We start from the raw sequence: 16,871 nt of genomic DNA, 5'->3' as shown, positions 1-16,871 counted from the left end.
TACAACATCTCTGGTACCATCCAAGATTTCCACTTATTCTTCTTCTCTGCAATTGCCTGCTGCTGCCCAACCACATGCCAATTTTACTTCATCCTTACTTAGTGACACAAGGGAACCCATTCCAGCCAATGAAATATTCAGACCCAGACATTTTCCCCTCTAGCTTCTTGCAGGCTGATTTCACTGTCCAGCTGTAGTTGGCATTCCAGCAATTTAAAAAGCCAGAACAAAACTTGTGTATACCATGAGATGGACTCTGACCTCACAATCTACCTTGTTGTGACCTTGCACCTTATTGCACCGCACTTTCTCTGTAGCTGTGACACTTTGTACTGTTATTGTTTTTACCTGTACTACCTCAATACACTCTGTACTAACTCAATGTAACTGCACTGTGTAATGAATTGACCTGTACGATTGGTATGCAAGACAAGCTTTTCACTGTACCTCGGTACAAGTGACAATAACAAATCAATAGCAATATCAATAACAATAACTGTTCAGGTGGTTGAACAAAAGGCTTGTCATGGAATCGTAAAGGGATACAGGCAACCCCGGCGTTGTAGGGGAGTTGTGTTCCGAGATGATGATCTATATCCCAACTTTCCATAATGCAAAGCTCTGTCATCTCCACATACGTCAAGAAACGCAAGTTGAAAAGAAAATTGCCTTGATTCATTTACTTTATTTTCACATGAATTCTATGAGTGTGAATTTTATTCCCTATCTCAAACTTTTGGGTAGTGATTTGTGAATTCTATAAAGGCGAAATTCCATAACCCAAATGGCCGTAACGTGGGGGTCACCTGTACTGCATGGAATCAAACCCTTTAGCCCATCAAGTCTGTGCCAACCAGCAAGCGTCCATTTGAACTCTAATCATGCTCTGACCCACTTTGTTCTTCCCATGTGCCCATCCACTCTATCCCCACACCACCCACATTCTGTCACCCATCTACACACTTGGGGTAATTTACATTCACCTCCCAATCTGACGTATCTTTGGGATGTGGGAGAAAGCCAGAACCTCCGTGGGAAACCTGCACAGCCACAAGAGGAATGTGCAAATTCCACACAGACAGCACTGGAGGAATTGATATTGGTTTATTATTGTCACTTGTATGGAGGTACAGTGAAAAACTTGTCTTGCATACCGTTCATACAGATCAATTCATTACACAGTGCAGTTACATTGAATCAGTACAGAGTGCATTGAGGTAGTACAGGTAGAAACAATAACAGTACAGAGTAAAGTGTCAGGATTGAACCCAGGTCACTGAAGCTGTGAGGCAGTGGCTGCACTACTGTGCCATGTGATTGTGGTGTGTGTGTGTGTGTGTGTGTGTGTGTGTGTGTGTGTGTGTGTGTGTGTGTGTGTGTGTGTGTGTGTGTGTGTGTGTGTGTGTGTGCGCGCGTGTGTATATGCGCTGTGTGTGCGTGTGTGTGTATGTGTGCGTGTGTGTGTGTGTGTGTGTGTGCGCGCGCGCACGCGTGTATGCGTGTGTGTTGCTAAAAGCCCATAAATGTAAAATATTGACAGTCTGAGCGTCACTGCTCAATCACCTTAGCAGTTCGAGACTTCTTCCTCAGCTCCAGGAACAAGCTCTTTACTCTATGTATGTTCTTCAGCATGCTGTTGTGTTGGTGTTGTGGAAGGTTGGATTGTACTGGCTGAACAGGTAAAGAAAGGTGTGTTCATCTTTGCTGGCACCATCAAACCTCTCCCTCTACTGAAGCTCAAGTTCAAGTTTATTGTCATGGGCATAAATGAGTATAAGTACCACAAAAACTCGCTTTTTGCAACAGCAAAACAAATATAGATTACATGGTAGACATGGTAGTGCGGTGGTTAGCACCAGCGACCCGGGTTCAATTCCCACCACTGTCTGTAAGGAGTTTGTATGTTCTCCCCGTGTGTCTGCGTGAGTTTCCTCTGGGTGCTCTGGTTTCCTCCCACATTCCAAAGACGTATGGGTTAGGAAGTTGTGGGCATGCCGTGTTGGTGCTGGAAGCGTGGCAACACTTGTGGGCTGCCCCCAGAACACTACGCAAAAAGATGTATTTCACTCTGTGTTTCAATGTACGTGACTAATAAAGAAATTTTATCTTATAAACTAAAGTTAACATAAATTATACATAACTTTCATGACAAAATAAACAAAAATAACATAACACAGAATGAAGCCGTTGAAACTCATGCGTATAACCACCCATCTCCAGGTGTGCCTGACAGTGTACTTGGGGCAGTCCCTCGATCCCAACCCTCGCTTCCTTCACTGGGATGTGGAACGACAAATGAAATAGCAGTTCTGTTACTGTTAAACGTGAATTATTTGTTTAAATCTGCATTGCATCACAATATGTCAGATCAAATTCAGTGAAAAACCTTTTCTCAATTTTCCAGGTAGCACTTGGGCCAACTTTCAAATCCTGTTCCTCAAGTGGACAAAATGGTCGACAGAATACACGACGGAGCTGTGAATGATAGCCGACTTCATCGACAATTATCACAAAGGGGCCACCATTGTGAATGTCGCAGCCTCTTCTGCAGGGCTTGCAGGAGGAATTCTAAGCATCGCAGGATTAATCACCGCTCTTTTCGCAATGGATGGCTCGTTACTGCTCGCTGGGGTGGGAATGACTTTGGGTGTGGCTGGAGGGGTGGCAAAAGTTGCAGCCTATGTTACTGATAATGTCACACATAAGAGTAAATGGAAACGAGTGAATGAAATTGTAGGAGAGTACATAAAAGGGACTGAACACCTGACGAATGAATTAGTTCCGATCAACAACGCAATTCACTTAATGATTGACGATAAAGAGATGGATTTAGCTAAAAAGGTATTGATAAATGCAACTTGGACTGTGGCAAGCAGCATGACCTGTGCTTCTGCAGTAACTTCAGCAGTGACCAGAAATACCTTGGGACCTTTTGTAGCTGTTTCAGGAATTCTGTCGGCACTCGCTGTAGCGTGGGATCTCTGTTCCATAGTGGAGGAAGCAAGGGAGTTTCACAGAGGGAGGAGGACAGAAATTGCTCAGATGGTCCGACAGATAGCTCAACATATGGAAGATGAGGTTCAGTATATAGAGAGTGAAATATCAAAGTGTGGAATTGATGATAAAGATCTGATTACATTTCTCAGTGAGCATAAAAGCCAAAATAATTTCATTGATCTCATGAGAAAACTCTTCCGAAATCAATAAAGATATTTCTTATCTTTATGCAGTTGTGGTTGCTGTGTTATAGGAAGGATGGGATTAAGTTAGAGAGAGTACAGAAAAAATTCACAAGGATATTTACTGGACTGGAAGGCTTGAGTTATAAGGCAAGGTTGGGTCAGCTGGGAGTGTTTTCCCTGGAGCAAAGGAGGCTGAGAGGTGACCTTATAGAGGTTTATAAAATTATGAGGGGCATGGATAGGGTAGATAGTCAGTCTTTTTCCCAGGGTAGGGGAGTCTAAAACAAGATAATGTAAAGGTGAGAGAGGAAAGGTTTAAAGGGGATCTGAGGGGTAAGTTTTTCATACAGAGGATGGTGGGTATATGGAGCGAACTGCCAGAGGAGGTGGCGGAGGCAGGAGTAGTTACAACATTTAAAACACATTTGGACAGGTACATGGGTTCCGTAGTAACTCCTGGAGGGTGCATAATGGGCTCCATAGTAATACCTGGATGGGTTCTGCAGTAACTCCTGGAGGGTCTGCAATGGGTTCTGTAGTAACCCTTGGAGGTTTTGCAATGGGTGCTGTAGCAAATCGGAAGGTCCATCATGGGCTCTATAGTAACTCTTGGAGGGTCTGCAATGGGATCCACAGTCTGAAGCTCCAATTCCTACTCAGGTTGCGGCAGGCGATGGCAAGACCAGTGTCTGTTCCCATCCAAATCCGGCGTTCAGATCTGGCTGAACTTTTTAAGTTAAACCCTTGCAGCATGTAATGCAGCATTTTTGCCGATTCTCAGATGGGGCATGGGTCTCATTAGCACATGCCAGCATTTGGTACCCATCCCCTTGGGCAACCACCTTAATGAATGGTTACAGTCCTTGCAGGGAAGATTGCCCAACTGCGCAATTAAGTGACGACGTGCAGAATTTTGGAAACAACGGTTGTTAAGTGTGTCTACGGTGCATGATGTGCAGAGAGTTGCAGGGTTGCTGCTCCCATGTGTCACTGCCCATGTCTTTCCAAGTGGTAAACATCACAAATATTTTGAAGACGTTTTGCCAAGGTGCTGTAGGACCTTTTGTAAGTAGTAACCCACCACTGCACCATGCATCATGGTGCAGAGAGCGAATCTTCAACATTGCCTCGGGATCGAGGAGGACTTGTTTCCACTGTGGTTTTGGGGGTCCCAATGGGGCTAATTTGACCAGTGTGGGAACAGCAAAATCTTTTCACAGATGGAGCAGGAAGTGGGTGATGGGGCAGGTAGTTTGCTCCTTCGGCTGCTCACATGGGACTTCTACACAAGATAAGATTTCTTTATTAGTCACATCTACATCGAAACACACAGTGAAATGCATCTTTTGCATAGAGTGTTCTGGGGGCAGGCCGCAAGAGTCGCCACGCTTCCGGCGCCAACATAGCATGCCCACAACTTCCTAACCCTTACTAACCCGTACGTCTTTGGAATGTGGGAGGAAACCGGAGCACCTGGAGGGAACCCACGCAGACATGGGGAGAACGTACAAACTCCTTACAGACAGCGGCAGGAACTGCACCCGGGTCGCTGCCGCTGTACTAGTGTTACACTAACCGCTACACTATCATGCCTGCTATATTCCCCATACATGGCCTTGAAAGACTCTAGAAAACATGGACCACTTCTCGTATCTCAGGAGCTACCTTGGCATGTCCCCTTTGACCCTCACCAATTTTTATCTATTCACCATTGAAAACATCCCATCTGGATGCATCATAGCTTGGTTTGCCTAAGACTGCAAGAAACTGCAGAGTTATGGACACAGCTCAGCATATCACGGAAGCCAGCCTCCCCTCCATGGACAGGGATAGGAGCAAAGAGGATGGGAGATATTTAATTGGGGAAAGGCAAATTATGAGGCTATAAGGCTAGAACTTGAGAGTGTCAATTGGGATGACTTTTTTGAAGGGAAATGTACTACGGAGATGTGGTCGGTGTTCGGGGATCTCTTGCAGGATGTTAGGGATAAATTTGTCCTGGTGAGGCAGAGAAAGAATGGCAGGGTGAAGGAACCATGGGTGAAAAGAGAGGTGGAACAACTAGTTAGGAAGAAGAACGCAGCATACATAAGGTGTAAGCAGCAAGGATCAGATAGGCCTGTGAGGAATACAGAGTAGTAAAGAAGGAACTTAAGAAGGGGCCGAGGAGAGCAAGAAGGGGACATGAAAAGGCTTTGGAGAGTAAGGTTAAGGAGAATCCCAAGGCTTTTTTCTTGTACGTGAAGAGCAGAAGGATGACGAGAGTAAAGGTAGGTCCGATTAGAGACAAAGGTGGGAAGATGTGCCTGGAAGCTGTGGAAGTGGGTGAGGTTCTCAATGAATACTTCTCTTCAGTATTCACCAAGGAGAGGGGCCTTGATGACACTGAGGACAGTGTTGGTAAGGTTAATGTTCTAGAGCATGTAGGTATCAAGAGAAAGGATGTGTTGGAACTGTTAGAAAATATTAGGACAGATAAGTCGCCGGGGCCTGACGGAATATTCCCCAGGCTGTTTCGCGAGTCGAGGAAGGAGTCTGCTGAACCGTTGGCTAGGATCTTTGAGTCCTTGTCCATGGGAATGGTACCGGAGGATTGAAGGGTGGCAAATGTTGTCCCCTTATTCAAAAAAGGTAGTAGGGATAGTCCAGGGAATTACAGACCAGTGAACCTTATGACTGTGGTAGGCAAGCTGTTGGAAAGGATCCTAAAAGACAGGATCTATGAGCATTTAGAGAATCATGGACTGATTAGGGACAGCCAGCATGGCTTTGTGAAGGGTTCTTTGAGGAGGTGACCAGGAAGATTGATGAGGGTACTGCAGTGGATGTGGTCTACATGGATTTTAGTAAGGCGTTTGACAAGGTTCCACATGGTAGGCTTCTTCAGAAGGTCAGAGGGCATGGGATCCAGGGAGGGTTGGCCGTGTGGATTCAGAATTGGCTTGTCTGTAGAAAGCAGAGGGTTGTGGTGGAGGGAGTGCATTCAGATTGGAGGGCTCTGACTAGCGGTGTCCCACAAGGACCAGTTCTGGGACCTCTGCTTTTCGTGATTTTTATTAATGACTTGGATGAGGGGATAGAAGGATGGGTTGACAAGTTTGCAGACGACACAAAGGTTGGTGGTATTGTGGATAGTGTGGAGGGCTGTCGAAGCTTACAGAGGGATATTGATAGGATGCGGAGCTGGGCTGAGAAGTGGCAGATGGAGTTCAATCTGGAGAAGTGTGAGGTGTTACACTTTGGAAGGACAAACTCCAAGGCGGAGTACAAGGTTAATGGCAGGATTCTGGGGAGTGTGGAGGAGCAGAGGGATCTGGGGATTCATATCCACAGATCACTGAAAGTTGCCTCGCAGGTGTGTAGGGTAGTTAAGAAAGCTTATGGGATGTTAACTTTCATAAGTTGTGGGATCAAGTTTAAGAGCCGCGAGGTAATGATGCAGCTCTACAAAACTCTGGTTAGGCCGCACTTACTGTGTCTAGTTCTGGTCGCCTCATTGTAGGAGGGATGTGGAAGCGTTGGAAAGGATGTAGAGGAGATTTACCAACATGCTGCCTGGATTGGAGAGTATGGATTATGAGGAGAGACAAAGAGAGCTGGGGCTTTACTCATTGGAGAGGAGGAGGATGAGAGGAGACATGATAGAGGTGTACAAAATATTGAGAGGAATAAATAGAGTGTACAGCCAGCGCCTCTTTCCCAGGGCACCAATGCTCAGTACAAGGAGGAATGGCTTTAAAGTAATAGGTGGGAAGTTCAAGGGAGATATCAGAGGGAGGTTTTTCACCCAGAGAGTGGTTGGTGCATGGAATGCTCTGCCTGAGGTGGTGGAGGCTGATATATTGGTCAAGTTCAAGAGATCGTTAGATAAGCATATGGAGGAATTTAAAATAGGAGGAATTTAAAATAGGGGGAATATGTGGGAGGAAGGTGTTAGATAGCCTTAGGCATGGTTTAAAGGTCAGCACAACATGGTGGGCTGAAGGGCCTGTATTGTGCTGTATTGTTCTATGGTTCTATGGTTCCCCTCATGGACTCTTTCTGCACTTCTCGCTGCCTCCGTAAAGCAGCCAACGTAATCAAAGGTCTCACCCTCTCCGGACATTTTCTCTTCTTCCCTCTCCATCGGAGCAAAGGTACAAAAGTCTGAAACCACGTACCACCAGGCTCAAGGACAGCTTCTATCCTGCTGTTATAAGACTATTGAATAGTCCCCCAGTACAATAAGATGGACTCTTAACCTCACAATCTACCTTATTATGACCTTGTACTTTATTGTCTGCCTGCACTGCACTTTCTCTGTAACTATAACATTTATCCTACATTCTGTTACTGGTGTTCCCTTGCTATTGGTATTGGTTTATTATTGTCACTTGTACCAAGGTACAGTGAAAACCTGTTTTGCATACTGATCGTACAGGTCAGTTCATTACAGTGCAGTTACATTGAGTTAGTACAGAGTGCATTGAGGTAGTACAGGTAAAAACAATAACAGTACCGAGTAAAGTGTCACAGCTGCAGAAAAAGTGCAGTGCAATAAGGTGCAAGGTCACAACAAGGTAGATCGTGAGGTCAGAGTCCATCTCATCATATAAGGGAACCGTTCAATAGTCTTATAACAGTGGGATAGAAGCTCCTTAAGCCTGGTGGTACGTTCCCTCAGGCTCCTGTATCTTCTACCTGATGGGAAGAGGGAGAAGAGAGAATGATCTGGGTGGGTGGGGTCTTTGATTATGCTGGTAATCTGATGAAATGATCCATATGGATGGCATGCAAAACACAGTTTTTCACTGTACCTCGGTACATGTGACAATAATAAACTAATTAACCAATTTAAACGTTACCTCTTTGCAAAGGCAGATATACATAGAATCATTGAATCATAGAAATGTACAGCACAGAAGTGAGCACCTCGTCCATGCTGACTGTGGTGCCTATCTCCATTTATCCCATTTGCCTGATTAGGCTCATATGCCTCTATGCCTTTCCTATCCAAGTACCTGTCCAAGCACCTTTTAAATGTTCTAATTCTATCTGCATCTCCAGATATTCAGCACCCTCTGTGTGAAAAACCTACCCTGCAGATCACCTTTAAATCTCTGCCTTCTCACATTAAACCTGTGCCTTCTGGTTCTAGACCTGTGCCCTGGGAAAAAGATTCTGACTGTGTATTCTATCAATGATGAAATTCATCGCAAACTTCATTGTTGACAGGTCAATTGAGGGAAAGATTATTTGAAGGTCAATACCACAGATGTGACAAAAAAGATTCATAGTGTGCTGGGTAGCAATGACCCCTGACGTGCCATGTCTATGCTTCTGAGACATGGACTACCTACAATCTGAGACCCAGACTCACCTTGCAGAGTCGGGAGTTGGAGCCAGATTTGGAGCGGGACCTTTGAAAAGAGGTGGGTCTCTATGCCTGAACTGGTGAATTTCACTTGCAGAGTCAGGAGTTGGAGCGAGGTATGGAGAGGGACCTTTGAAAAGAGGTGGGTCTCTGTGCCTGTGCTTGTGAGGTTCACCTTACAGAGTCTGGAGTTGGAGCCAGATTTGGAGCGGGACCTTTGAAAAGAGGTGGGTCTCTGTGCTTGTGAGGTTCACCTTACAGAGTTGGGAGTTGGAGCCAGATTTGGAGCGGGACCTTTGAAAAGAGGTGGGTCTCTATGCCTGAGCTGGTGAATTTCACTTGCAGAGCCAGAAGTTGGAGCGAGGTATGGAGAGGGACCTTTGAAAAGAGGTGGGTCTCTGTGCCTGTGCTTGTGAGGTTCACCTTACAGAGTCTGGAGTTGGAGCCAGATTTGGAGCGGGACCTTTGAAAAGAGGTGGGTCTCTATGCCTGAGCTGGTGAATTTCACTTGCGGAGTCAGGAGTTGGAGCGAGATATGGAGAGGGACCTTTGAAAAGTGAGTCTCTGTGCCTGAGCTTCTGAGTTTCACCTTACAAGAGTCTAAATGAGGCACATTTGCAAATTGTTACCTGCTGATTGGCTTATTAACAGCAGCAAATAAAGGGAAGGCAGGTATAAGGGGAGCAGCTATTTTGGGGAGTGGCTATTGTGTGAGTGGGCCAGTGTTAGAGTGGGGGGGCTTTGGCTTTGGCACTGGCACCAGGCCAGGGTAGTGAGAATGGCTCAAGGGTCAGTGGTGTGTTCAGCTTGTGAGACCTCCAGTCTCCCTGATAACTACATCTGCATAAGGTGCATCCAGCTGCAGCTCCTTACAGACCATGTTAGGGAACTGGAGCTGCAGCTGGATGACCTTTGGCTCCTATGGGATAATGAGGAGTACCTAGATAAGAGCTGCAGGGAGGCAGTCATTCCTAAGCTGCAGGAGGCAGGTAGCTGGGTGAATGTCAGGAGAAGGATGGAGAATAGGCAGGTAGTACAGTACCCCTGTGGCTGCTCCCCTAAATAACAGGTCTCTGGCACTGATCCAGGTTGTGGGGGGAGAAGAGGAGGGTGGTAGTGACCGGGGATTCCATGGTAAGGGGGACAGACAGGAGATTCTGTGGATGTGGAAGAGACTCCCAGATGGTATGTTGCCTCCTGGGTACCAGGGTCAGGAATGTCTTGGATTGGGTCCACAGCATTCTGAAGAGGGAGGGTGAACAGCCAGAGGTTGTGGTACATATTGGTACCAATGACATGGGTAGGAAAATGGATGAGGTCCTGAAGAGGGAATATAGGGAGTTAGGTAGGAAGCTGAAAAGCAGGACCTCAAGGGTAGTAATCTCTGGATTGCTGCCTGTGCCACATGCCACTGAGGTTAAGAATAGGATGATTTCTCAGATGAATACATGACTGAGAAATTGGTGCAGGGGGCAGGGTTTCAGATTTGATCATTGGGATCTCCTCTGGGGAAGGTATGACCTGTACAAAAGGGACTGGTTACACCTGAACTGGAGGGGGACCAACATTCTTCTGGGCAGGTTTGCTAGAACTGTTGGGGAGGGTTTAAACTAGTTTGGCAGGGGGATGGGAACCAGAGTGATAGATTAGAGGTTGGTGCATTTAGCGTACAAGTAGATGCAGAGTGTAGAGAGACTGTGAGGAAGGACAGGCATTTGAAAGGGCAAAATTGCAGTCAGTTGGATGGGCTGAAGTGTCTACTTTAATACGAGAAGTATCAGGAACAAGGCTGAACTTAAAGCATGGGTAAGTATGTGGCACTATGACGTGGTGGCCATTACAGAGACTTGGCTGTCACAGGGGCAGGAATGGCTGCTAGATATTTTGGGGTTTAGATGTTTCAAAAGGGTCAGGGATGGAGGTAAGAGGTGGGGGAGTGGCTTTGCTGATCAGGAACAGTGTCACAGCTGTAGAAAGGGAGGATGTCCTGGAGGGATCGCCAACTGAGTCAGTGTGGGTGGAAGTCAGAAACAGGAAGGGAGCGATCACTCTATTTGGAGTATTCTACAGACCCCCCAATAGCAGCAGAGATGCTGAGGAGTAGATCGAGAGGCAGATTTTGGAGAAGCGCAAAAATAACAGGGTTGTCATGGGTGATTTCAACTTCCCTCTTATTGATTGCTGCCTCCTTGGTCTAAAGGGGCTAGATGGGACGGAGTTTGTTAGGTGAATCCAATATGTAGACAGGTCAACTAGAGGCGCAATTCTGGAGCTGGTATGAGGGAATGAACCTGATCAGGTTTCAGATCTCTTGGTGGGAGAGCATTTTGGAGATAGTGACCATAACTCCTTGACCTTTACCATAGCCTTGGAGAGGGATAAGAGCAGACACTATGGGAAAGTACTGGGGGAGGAGGGGGAATTATGATGCTATTAGGCAGAAAATTGGGGAGTGTAAATTGGGAACAGATGTTCTTGGGGAAGTGCACCACAGAAATGTGGACATTGTTTAGGGAGTACTTGCATGGTGTTCTGGATAGGTTTGTACCATTGAGGCAGGCTAAGGATGGTAGAGTGAAGGAACTATAGAAGAGTGAGTGCAAGAGGTGCAGAATATCTTGTCAAGAGGAAGAAAGAAGCTTACCTGAGGTTTAGAAAGCATGGATCAGACAGGGCTCTGGTGAGTTACAAGGTAGCCAGGAGGGAGTTCGAGAATGGACTTGGGAGAGCTAGAAGAGGGCATGAGAAGTCCTTGGTGAGTAGGATTAGGGAAAACCCTAAGGTGTTCTGTACATATGTGAAGGATAGCAGGATGACTAGTGAGGGTAGGACCGATCAGGGATAAAAGAGGAAACATGTGCCTGGAGTTGGAAGAGGCATGGGAGATTCTTAATGAGTACTTTGCTTCAGTATTCACCAGAGAGAAGCCCTACATTTGTGAAAATGGTGTATGACTGGCTGATACACTAGGGCATGTCAGTGTGAGGAAAGAGTATGTGTTGGAACTCTCAAAAAAATATTAGGATAGAGAAGTCACTGGGGCCAGACAGGATATATCCAAGGTTATTACAGGAAGTGACGGAAGAGATTGCTGCGCCTTTGGCAATGATCTTCGTGTCCTCACTGGCCACAGGAATAGTGCCAAATGCTTGGAGGGTGACAAATTTTTAAAAAAGTAGGGATAACCCTGGGAATTACAGACCAGTGAGTCTGACTTCAGTGGTGGGTAAATTACTGGAGAAGATTCTTAGACCTGATTTATGGGCATTTGGAGAAGCATAGGCTGATTAGGGACAGTCAGCATAGCTTTGAGGGGCAGGTCATGCCTCACAAGCCTGATTTGAATTCCTTGAGGATGCACATTGATGAAGGTAGAGCAGTGGATATGGTGTACATGGATTTTAGTAAGGCATTTGATAAAGTTCCTTATGGAAGGCTTATTCAGAAGGTTAGGAGAAATGGGATCCAGGGAAACTAGGCTGTATGAATTCAGAATTGGCTAGCTCATAGAAGACAGGGTGGTGGTAGATGGAATGTATTCTGCCTGGAGGTCAGTGACCAGTGGTGTTCTGCAGGGATATGATCTGGGACCCCTGTTCTTTGTGATGTTTATAAATGACTTGGATTAGGATGTGGAAGGGTGGGTTAGTAAGTTTGCTGATGATACAATGGTTGGTGGTGTTGTGGATAGTGTTGAGTTTGCTGTAGATTACAATAGGATGTTGATAGAATGCAGATCTGGGCAGAGAAGTGGCAGATGGCATTCAACCTGGAAAAGTGTCAAGTGATACATTTAGGGAGATCAAATTTGAAGGCAGAATACAAGGTCAATGGCAGGACTCAGCAGTGTGGAGGAACAGAGGGATCTTGGGGTCCACATCCATAGATCCCTCAAGGTTGGTGTGCAGGTCGATAGGGTCCTTAAGAAGGCATATGTTGTGTTGGCCTTCATTAGTCGGGGTATTGAGTTCAAGAGCGGCGAGGTAATGTTGCAACTGTAGAGAACTCTGGTTAGACCACACCCTGGAGTATTATGTTCAGCTTTGTGGAAGCTTTAGAGAAGGTGCAGAGGAGATGTACCAGGATGCTGCCTGGATTGGAGAGCACGTCCTATGAGGATAGGTTGAGTGAGGTAGGGCTCTTCTCTTTGGAGAGAAGGAGGATGAAAGGTGACTTGATAGAGGTGCACAAGATGATAAGAGGCATAGATCGAGTGGACAGTCAGAGACTTTTTCCCAGGGTGAAAGAGGTGGCATAATTTTAAGGTGATTGGAGGAAGATATAAGCAGGATGTCAGGGGTCAGTTTTTTAGTGTTGGGTGCATGAATGCACTGCAGGCAGAGGTTGTGGGGGCAGATACATTGGGGAGATTTAAGAGACTCTTAGACACATGAATGATAGAGAAATGGAAGGCTATGTGGGAGGGAAGGATTAGATAGATAATAGAGCAGGATAAAATGTCAGCACAACATTGTGGGCTGAAGAACCTGTACTGTGCTGCAATGTTCTGTTCTACGTTGTATGTAATAGGCACCTTAATGAACTGGAAAAATACTACTAATGCTGTGCCTGCAAAATTCTACCAATCTTAGAGTAAGCAAACTCACATCAGTATCTGTCATGGAAACTCTAATTTGTACTACAATAAGAGATGATAACTCTGTTTCATTCCAAGCCTTTTATTTATACATGGTACCATGGAGAGTGGGCAGCAATCTCCACCGTCACCCAGACTCTCTCATACAGAAGGCTGCAAGCTTAATTATATGTAAAAATGACAGCTATATCATGTGACTAGTTCAGTTAGTTGTTATGTGCTTAATAATTAGTGTTACAAAGATCAAAATAAAACAAAACCAACCAGTTCCTCTTATCAGTGTGCTCAAGGCTGAACTCTCATCCTTTCGAAAAGTCTGCTTTCAGCAGTCTTCTGCAGACCTGCTGGCTCCAAGCCCAGATTTACAGTTGGCTGCAAGCATAGTTCTCTTATACAATATCAAATATCCCATCAGCCCCAGTGTAGTCAGAAGACACCAATTTATTCTTCCACAGTATCCTGCCCTGGCCAATATCCCCAGTGGTGAGACCCTAGGAACTTGCAGTCAGATATATTGGGCAGCCTACATTGTTCACATGCCAACATTAGACCCCCGAAACATTCTCTGTTCATGCTGTGAGAGGAGATTGCTAAGTGGATGGAACAAAGATTCAAGCACATGGACAAAACTTGAAGTGCAGGATCCTCACTGACCCCTGGTGAGAAGGAGCATTTGGGAGAATTGAGTATCTTGAAGCCATGCTCAGTGTGATGGCCAGGTGGCATACGTTTTTGTGGATGACACCTGGCTTCAAAAAATCCTTCTGGGAAAGGGGAGAGTATTCCATCACACTTCTTACGTAGGATGGTTGAAAAACTTCAGGAAATAAACCACTCCAAAAAAAAATCAGGTTCTGCCTTGGTCAAGCTGATAAAGTACCTAGGTGGCTTGCCCAGTTAAATTTCTAGTCCCAAGATGTTTAGAGTGGCATTCTCATCAATGGTAATGTCACTGCATGTTAAGGGGAGGTGGCTGAATTCTTTTTTTATTGGAGATGATCAGTATCTGACCCATGTGTAGCATTGGAGGCTGGTCCAGAAGGTTAAGTCGCTTGGCATTCAGGATGAAGTAGTCAATTGGATTCAATGTTGGCTTAGTGGGAGAAGCCAGAAAGTGGTAGTAGATGGTTCTCTCTGATTGGAAGCCTGTGTGCCGCAGGGATCGGTGCTGGGTCCGTTATTGTTTATTACCAATACTAATGATTTGGATGATGTGGTAAACTGGATCAGCAAGTTTGCAGATGACTCCAAGATTGGGGGTATAGTGGACAGCGAGGAAGGCTATCAAAGCTTGCAAAGTGATCTGGACCAGCTGGGAAAATGGGCTGAAAAATGGCAGATGGAATTTAATGCAGACAAATGTGAGGTGTTGCACTTTGGGAGGACAAACCAGGTAAGACTTGCACAGTGAATAGTAGGGTACTAAGGTGTGCAGTAGAACAAAGGGACCTGGGAATACAGGTCCATAATTACTTAAGTGGCATCGCAGGTAGATAGGGTTGTAAAAAGAGCTTTTGGCACATTGGCCTTCATAAATCAGGGCACTGAGTACAGGAGTTGGGGTGTTATGTTAAAGTTGTACAAGATGTTGGTGAGGCCAAATTTAGAGTATTGTGTGCAGTTCTGGTCACCTACCTACAGGAATGATATCAATAAGCTTGAAAGAGTGCAGAGAAAATTTACAGATGTTTGCAGGACTTGAGTTATAGGGAAAGGTTGAATAGGTTAGGACTTTATTCCCTGGAGCACAGGAGAATGAGGGGAGATCTTATAGAAGTATACAAAATTCTGAGGGGTATAGATAGGGTGAATGCATGCAGGCTTTTTTCCCCTCGGGTTGGGTTAGACTAGAATTAGAGGTCATAGGTTTAGGGTGTAAGGGGAATCTGAGGGGGAACTACTGCACTCAGGATGGTGTGGGTGTGGAACGAGCTGCCAGTGGGAATGGTGGATTCAATTGTAACATTTAAGAGAAGTTTGGATAGGTGCATTGATGAGAGAGGTATGGAGAGTTATGGTCTGGGTGCAGGTAGATGGGACTAGGCAAAAAACCAGGTCGGCATGGAGTAGATGGGCTGAAGGATCTGGTTCTGTGCTGTAGTGTATGACTCTCCATGACTCTATGAACACTCATTGACACATCAGCCCAGGCATGAATTTTGTGCAGCATTTTCTACCAGTGGACAAGGTTTGCTTCATTATCTGAGGAGATAGAGTAAACTGAACTCTGCACAATCCTCAGCAAGCATCCCCACTTCTGGCCTTTGGACAGGTTCAACTGAATGTCCAGCAGCGCAGGTCCTAGGAATATTGAGATGACTGTATTTCTGTCAGCCAGGGGTTGGACAGGCCAAACAAGGGAAGGATGGCAGACTTCCTTCTCTGATAGGCGTATGGTCCTACAACAGACCCTTCAGCCCACCATGTCCATGCTGAACATCAAGTCCTCATTGATGATGATATGATGTATCTTAATTAGTCACATGTACATGGAAACACAGTGAAATGCACCTTTTGTGTAGTGTTCTAGGGGCAGCCTGCAAGTGTTGCCACACTTCCGGTTCCAACGTAGCATGCCCGCAACTTTCTTTCTTTTGCAATCTTTATTAAATTTCAAATTAATACACATAACAATAGTGATTACACACGATGCAAAGAGATCGGGATTACAATAGTAACAATTGACATGCAAACACAGTAAAATATATAATCTGAACCACATAATCTCTTACTAAGTGAACATGATACAAAAGAATTTGAAAAGAAATTTGATTATATGAAAAGAGAACCCCAAAATTTAAAAAAAACAAAAGCAAACAAAAAACTTCAAAAAAAAAGAAAGAAAGCTGGACTGTTAATTCTTTGGTTAAAAACATTGTGTCATTAGCTCTGCTCCTCTACATTCAAATAGAAGGTTATTGAAAGAGATTCTAATAAGGTCTGCTTACATCATATGGAAATACTGAATAAATGGGCTCCAAACTTCCACAAATTTAAATTAAGGATCAATAATACCACTCCCAAATTTTTTCTAAGTTTAAACATGTTATAGTTTGAGAAAACCATTGAAATGTGGTAGGAGGTGTAGGGTCCTTCCATTTAAATAGGATGGATCTCTTGGCCATTAATGTAACAAATGCAATCATACAACAAGCTGAAGTGGATAGATGGCCGGAATCCATCATTGGTAACCCAAAAATTGCAGTAGTAAGATGAGGTTGTAAATCAATATTCAATACAATTGAGATAATATTAAAAATGTCTTTCCAATATTTTTCCAAAAGAGGGCAGGACCAAAACATGTCAGGGAAGCCACCTCCAAATTACATTTGTCACCTATAGGGTTTATATGGTGATAAAAATGGGCTAACTTATTCTTAGACATGGGTCCTGTGAACCACCTTAAACAGTATCAAAGAATGTCTAGCACATATTGAAGATGTATTAATTAATTGGAGAATTTTCTTCCATGTCTCTCTAGGTAAAAGTATCTGAAGTTCTCTTTCCTATTCATTCTTAATTTTATCAAGTGTGTCTAGATGTATTTTCATAATCAGATCATAAATTATTGCTATCAAGCCCTTCTGATGAGGATTAAAACCTAAAATTTTTTCTGTAATTTCAATTTTATGTGGTATCAGAAAAGTAGGTAAAATAACTAAAAATATCTAATCTGTAAATATCAAAAAATGTGACCTAGGCAAGTTGTATTTATTAGATAACTGTTCAAAAGACAAGA

At 44.6% G+C, this 16,871-nt stretch overlaps 1 protein-coding gene across 14 annotated transcripts in view; it reads left to right on the top strand.

Annotated features, from left to right (window-relative positions):
- The window catches only part of LOC127567526 (uncharacterized), a 54,454-nt gene extending 51,839 nt beyond the window's left edge, over positions 1 to 2,615 (top strand). For all 14 annotated transcript variants that reach the window (XM_052010531.1, XM_052010532.1, XM_052010524.1 and 11 more), the window contains one exon: positions 2,405 to 2,615. In XM_052010531.1, the coding sequence (XP_051866491.1) occupies positions 2,405 to 2,481 (77 nt within the window). In that variant the 3' untranslated portion in view covers positions 2,482 to 2,615. The remainder of the gene's footprint in view (positions 1 to 2,404) is intronic.
- Positions 2,616 to 16,871: the final 14,256 nt, after the last annotated feature.

This window comes from Pristis pectinata, chromosome 2, assembly GCF_009764475.1.
Source record: "Pristis pectinata isolate sPriPec2 chromosome 2, sPriPec2.1.pri, whole genome shotgun sequence".
Classification (NCBI taxonomy): Eukaryota; Metazoa; Chordata; class Chondrichthyes; order Rhinopristiformes; family Pristidae; genus Pristis; species Pristis pectinata.
This window is presented reverse-complemented; position numbering and strand designations above follow the sequence as displayed.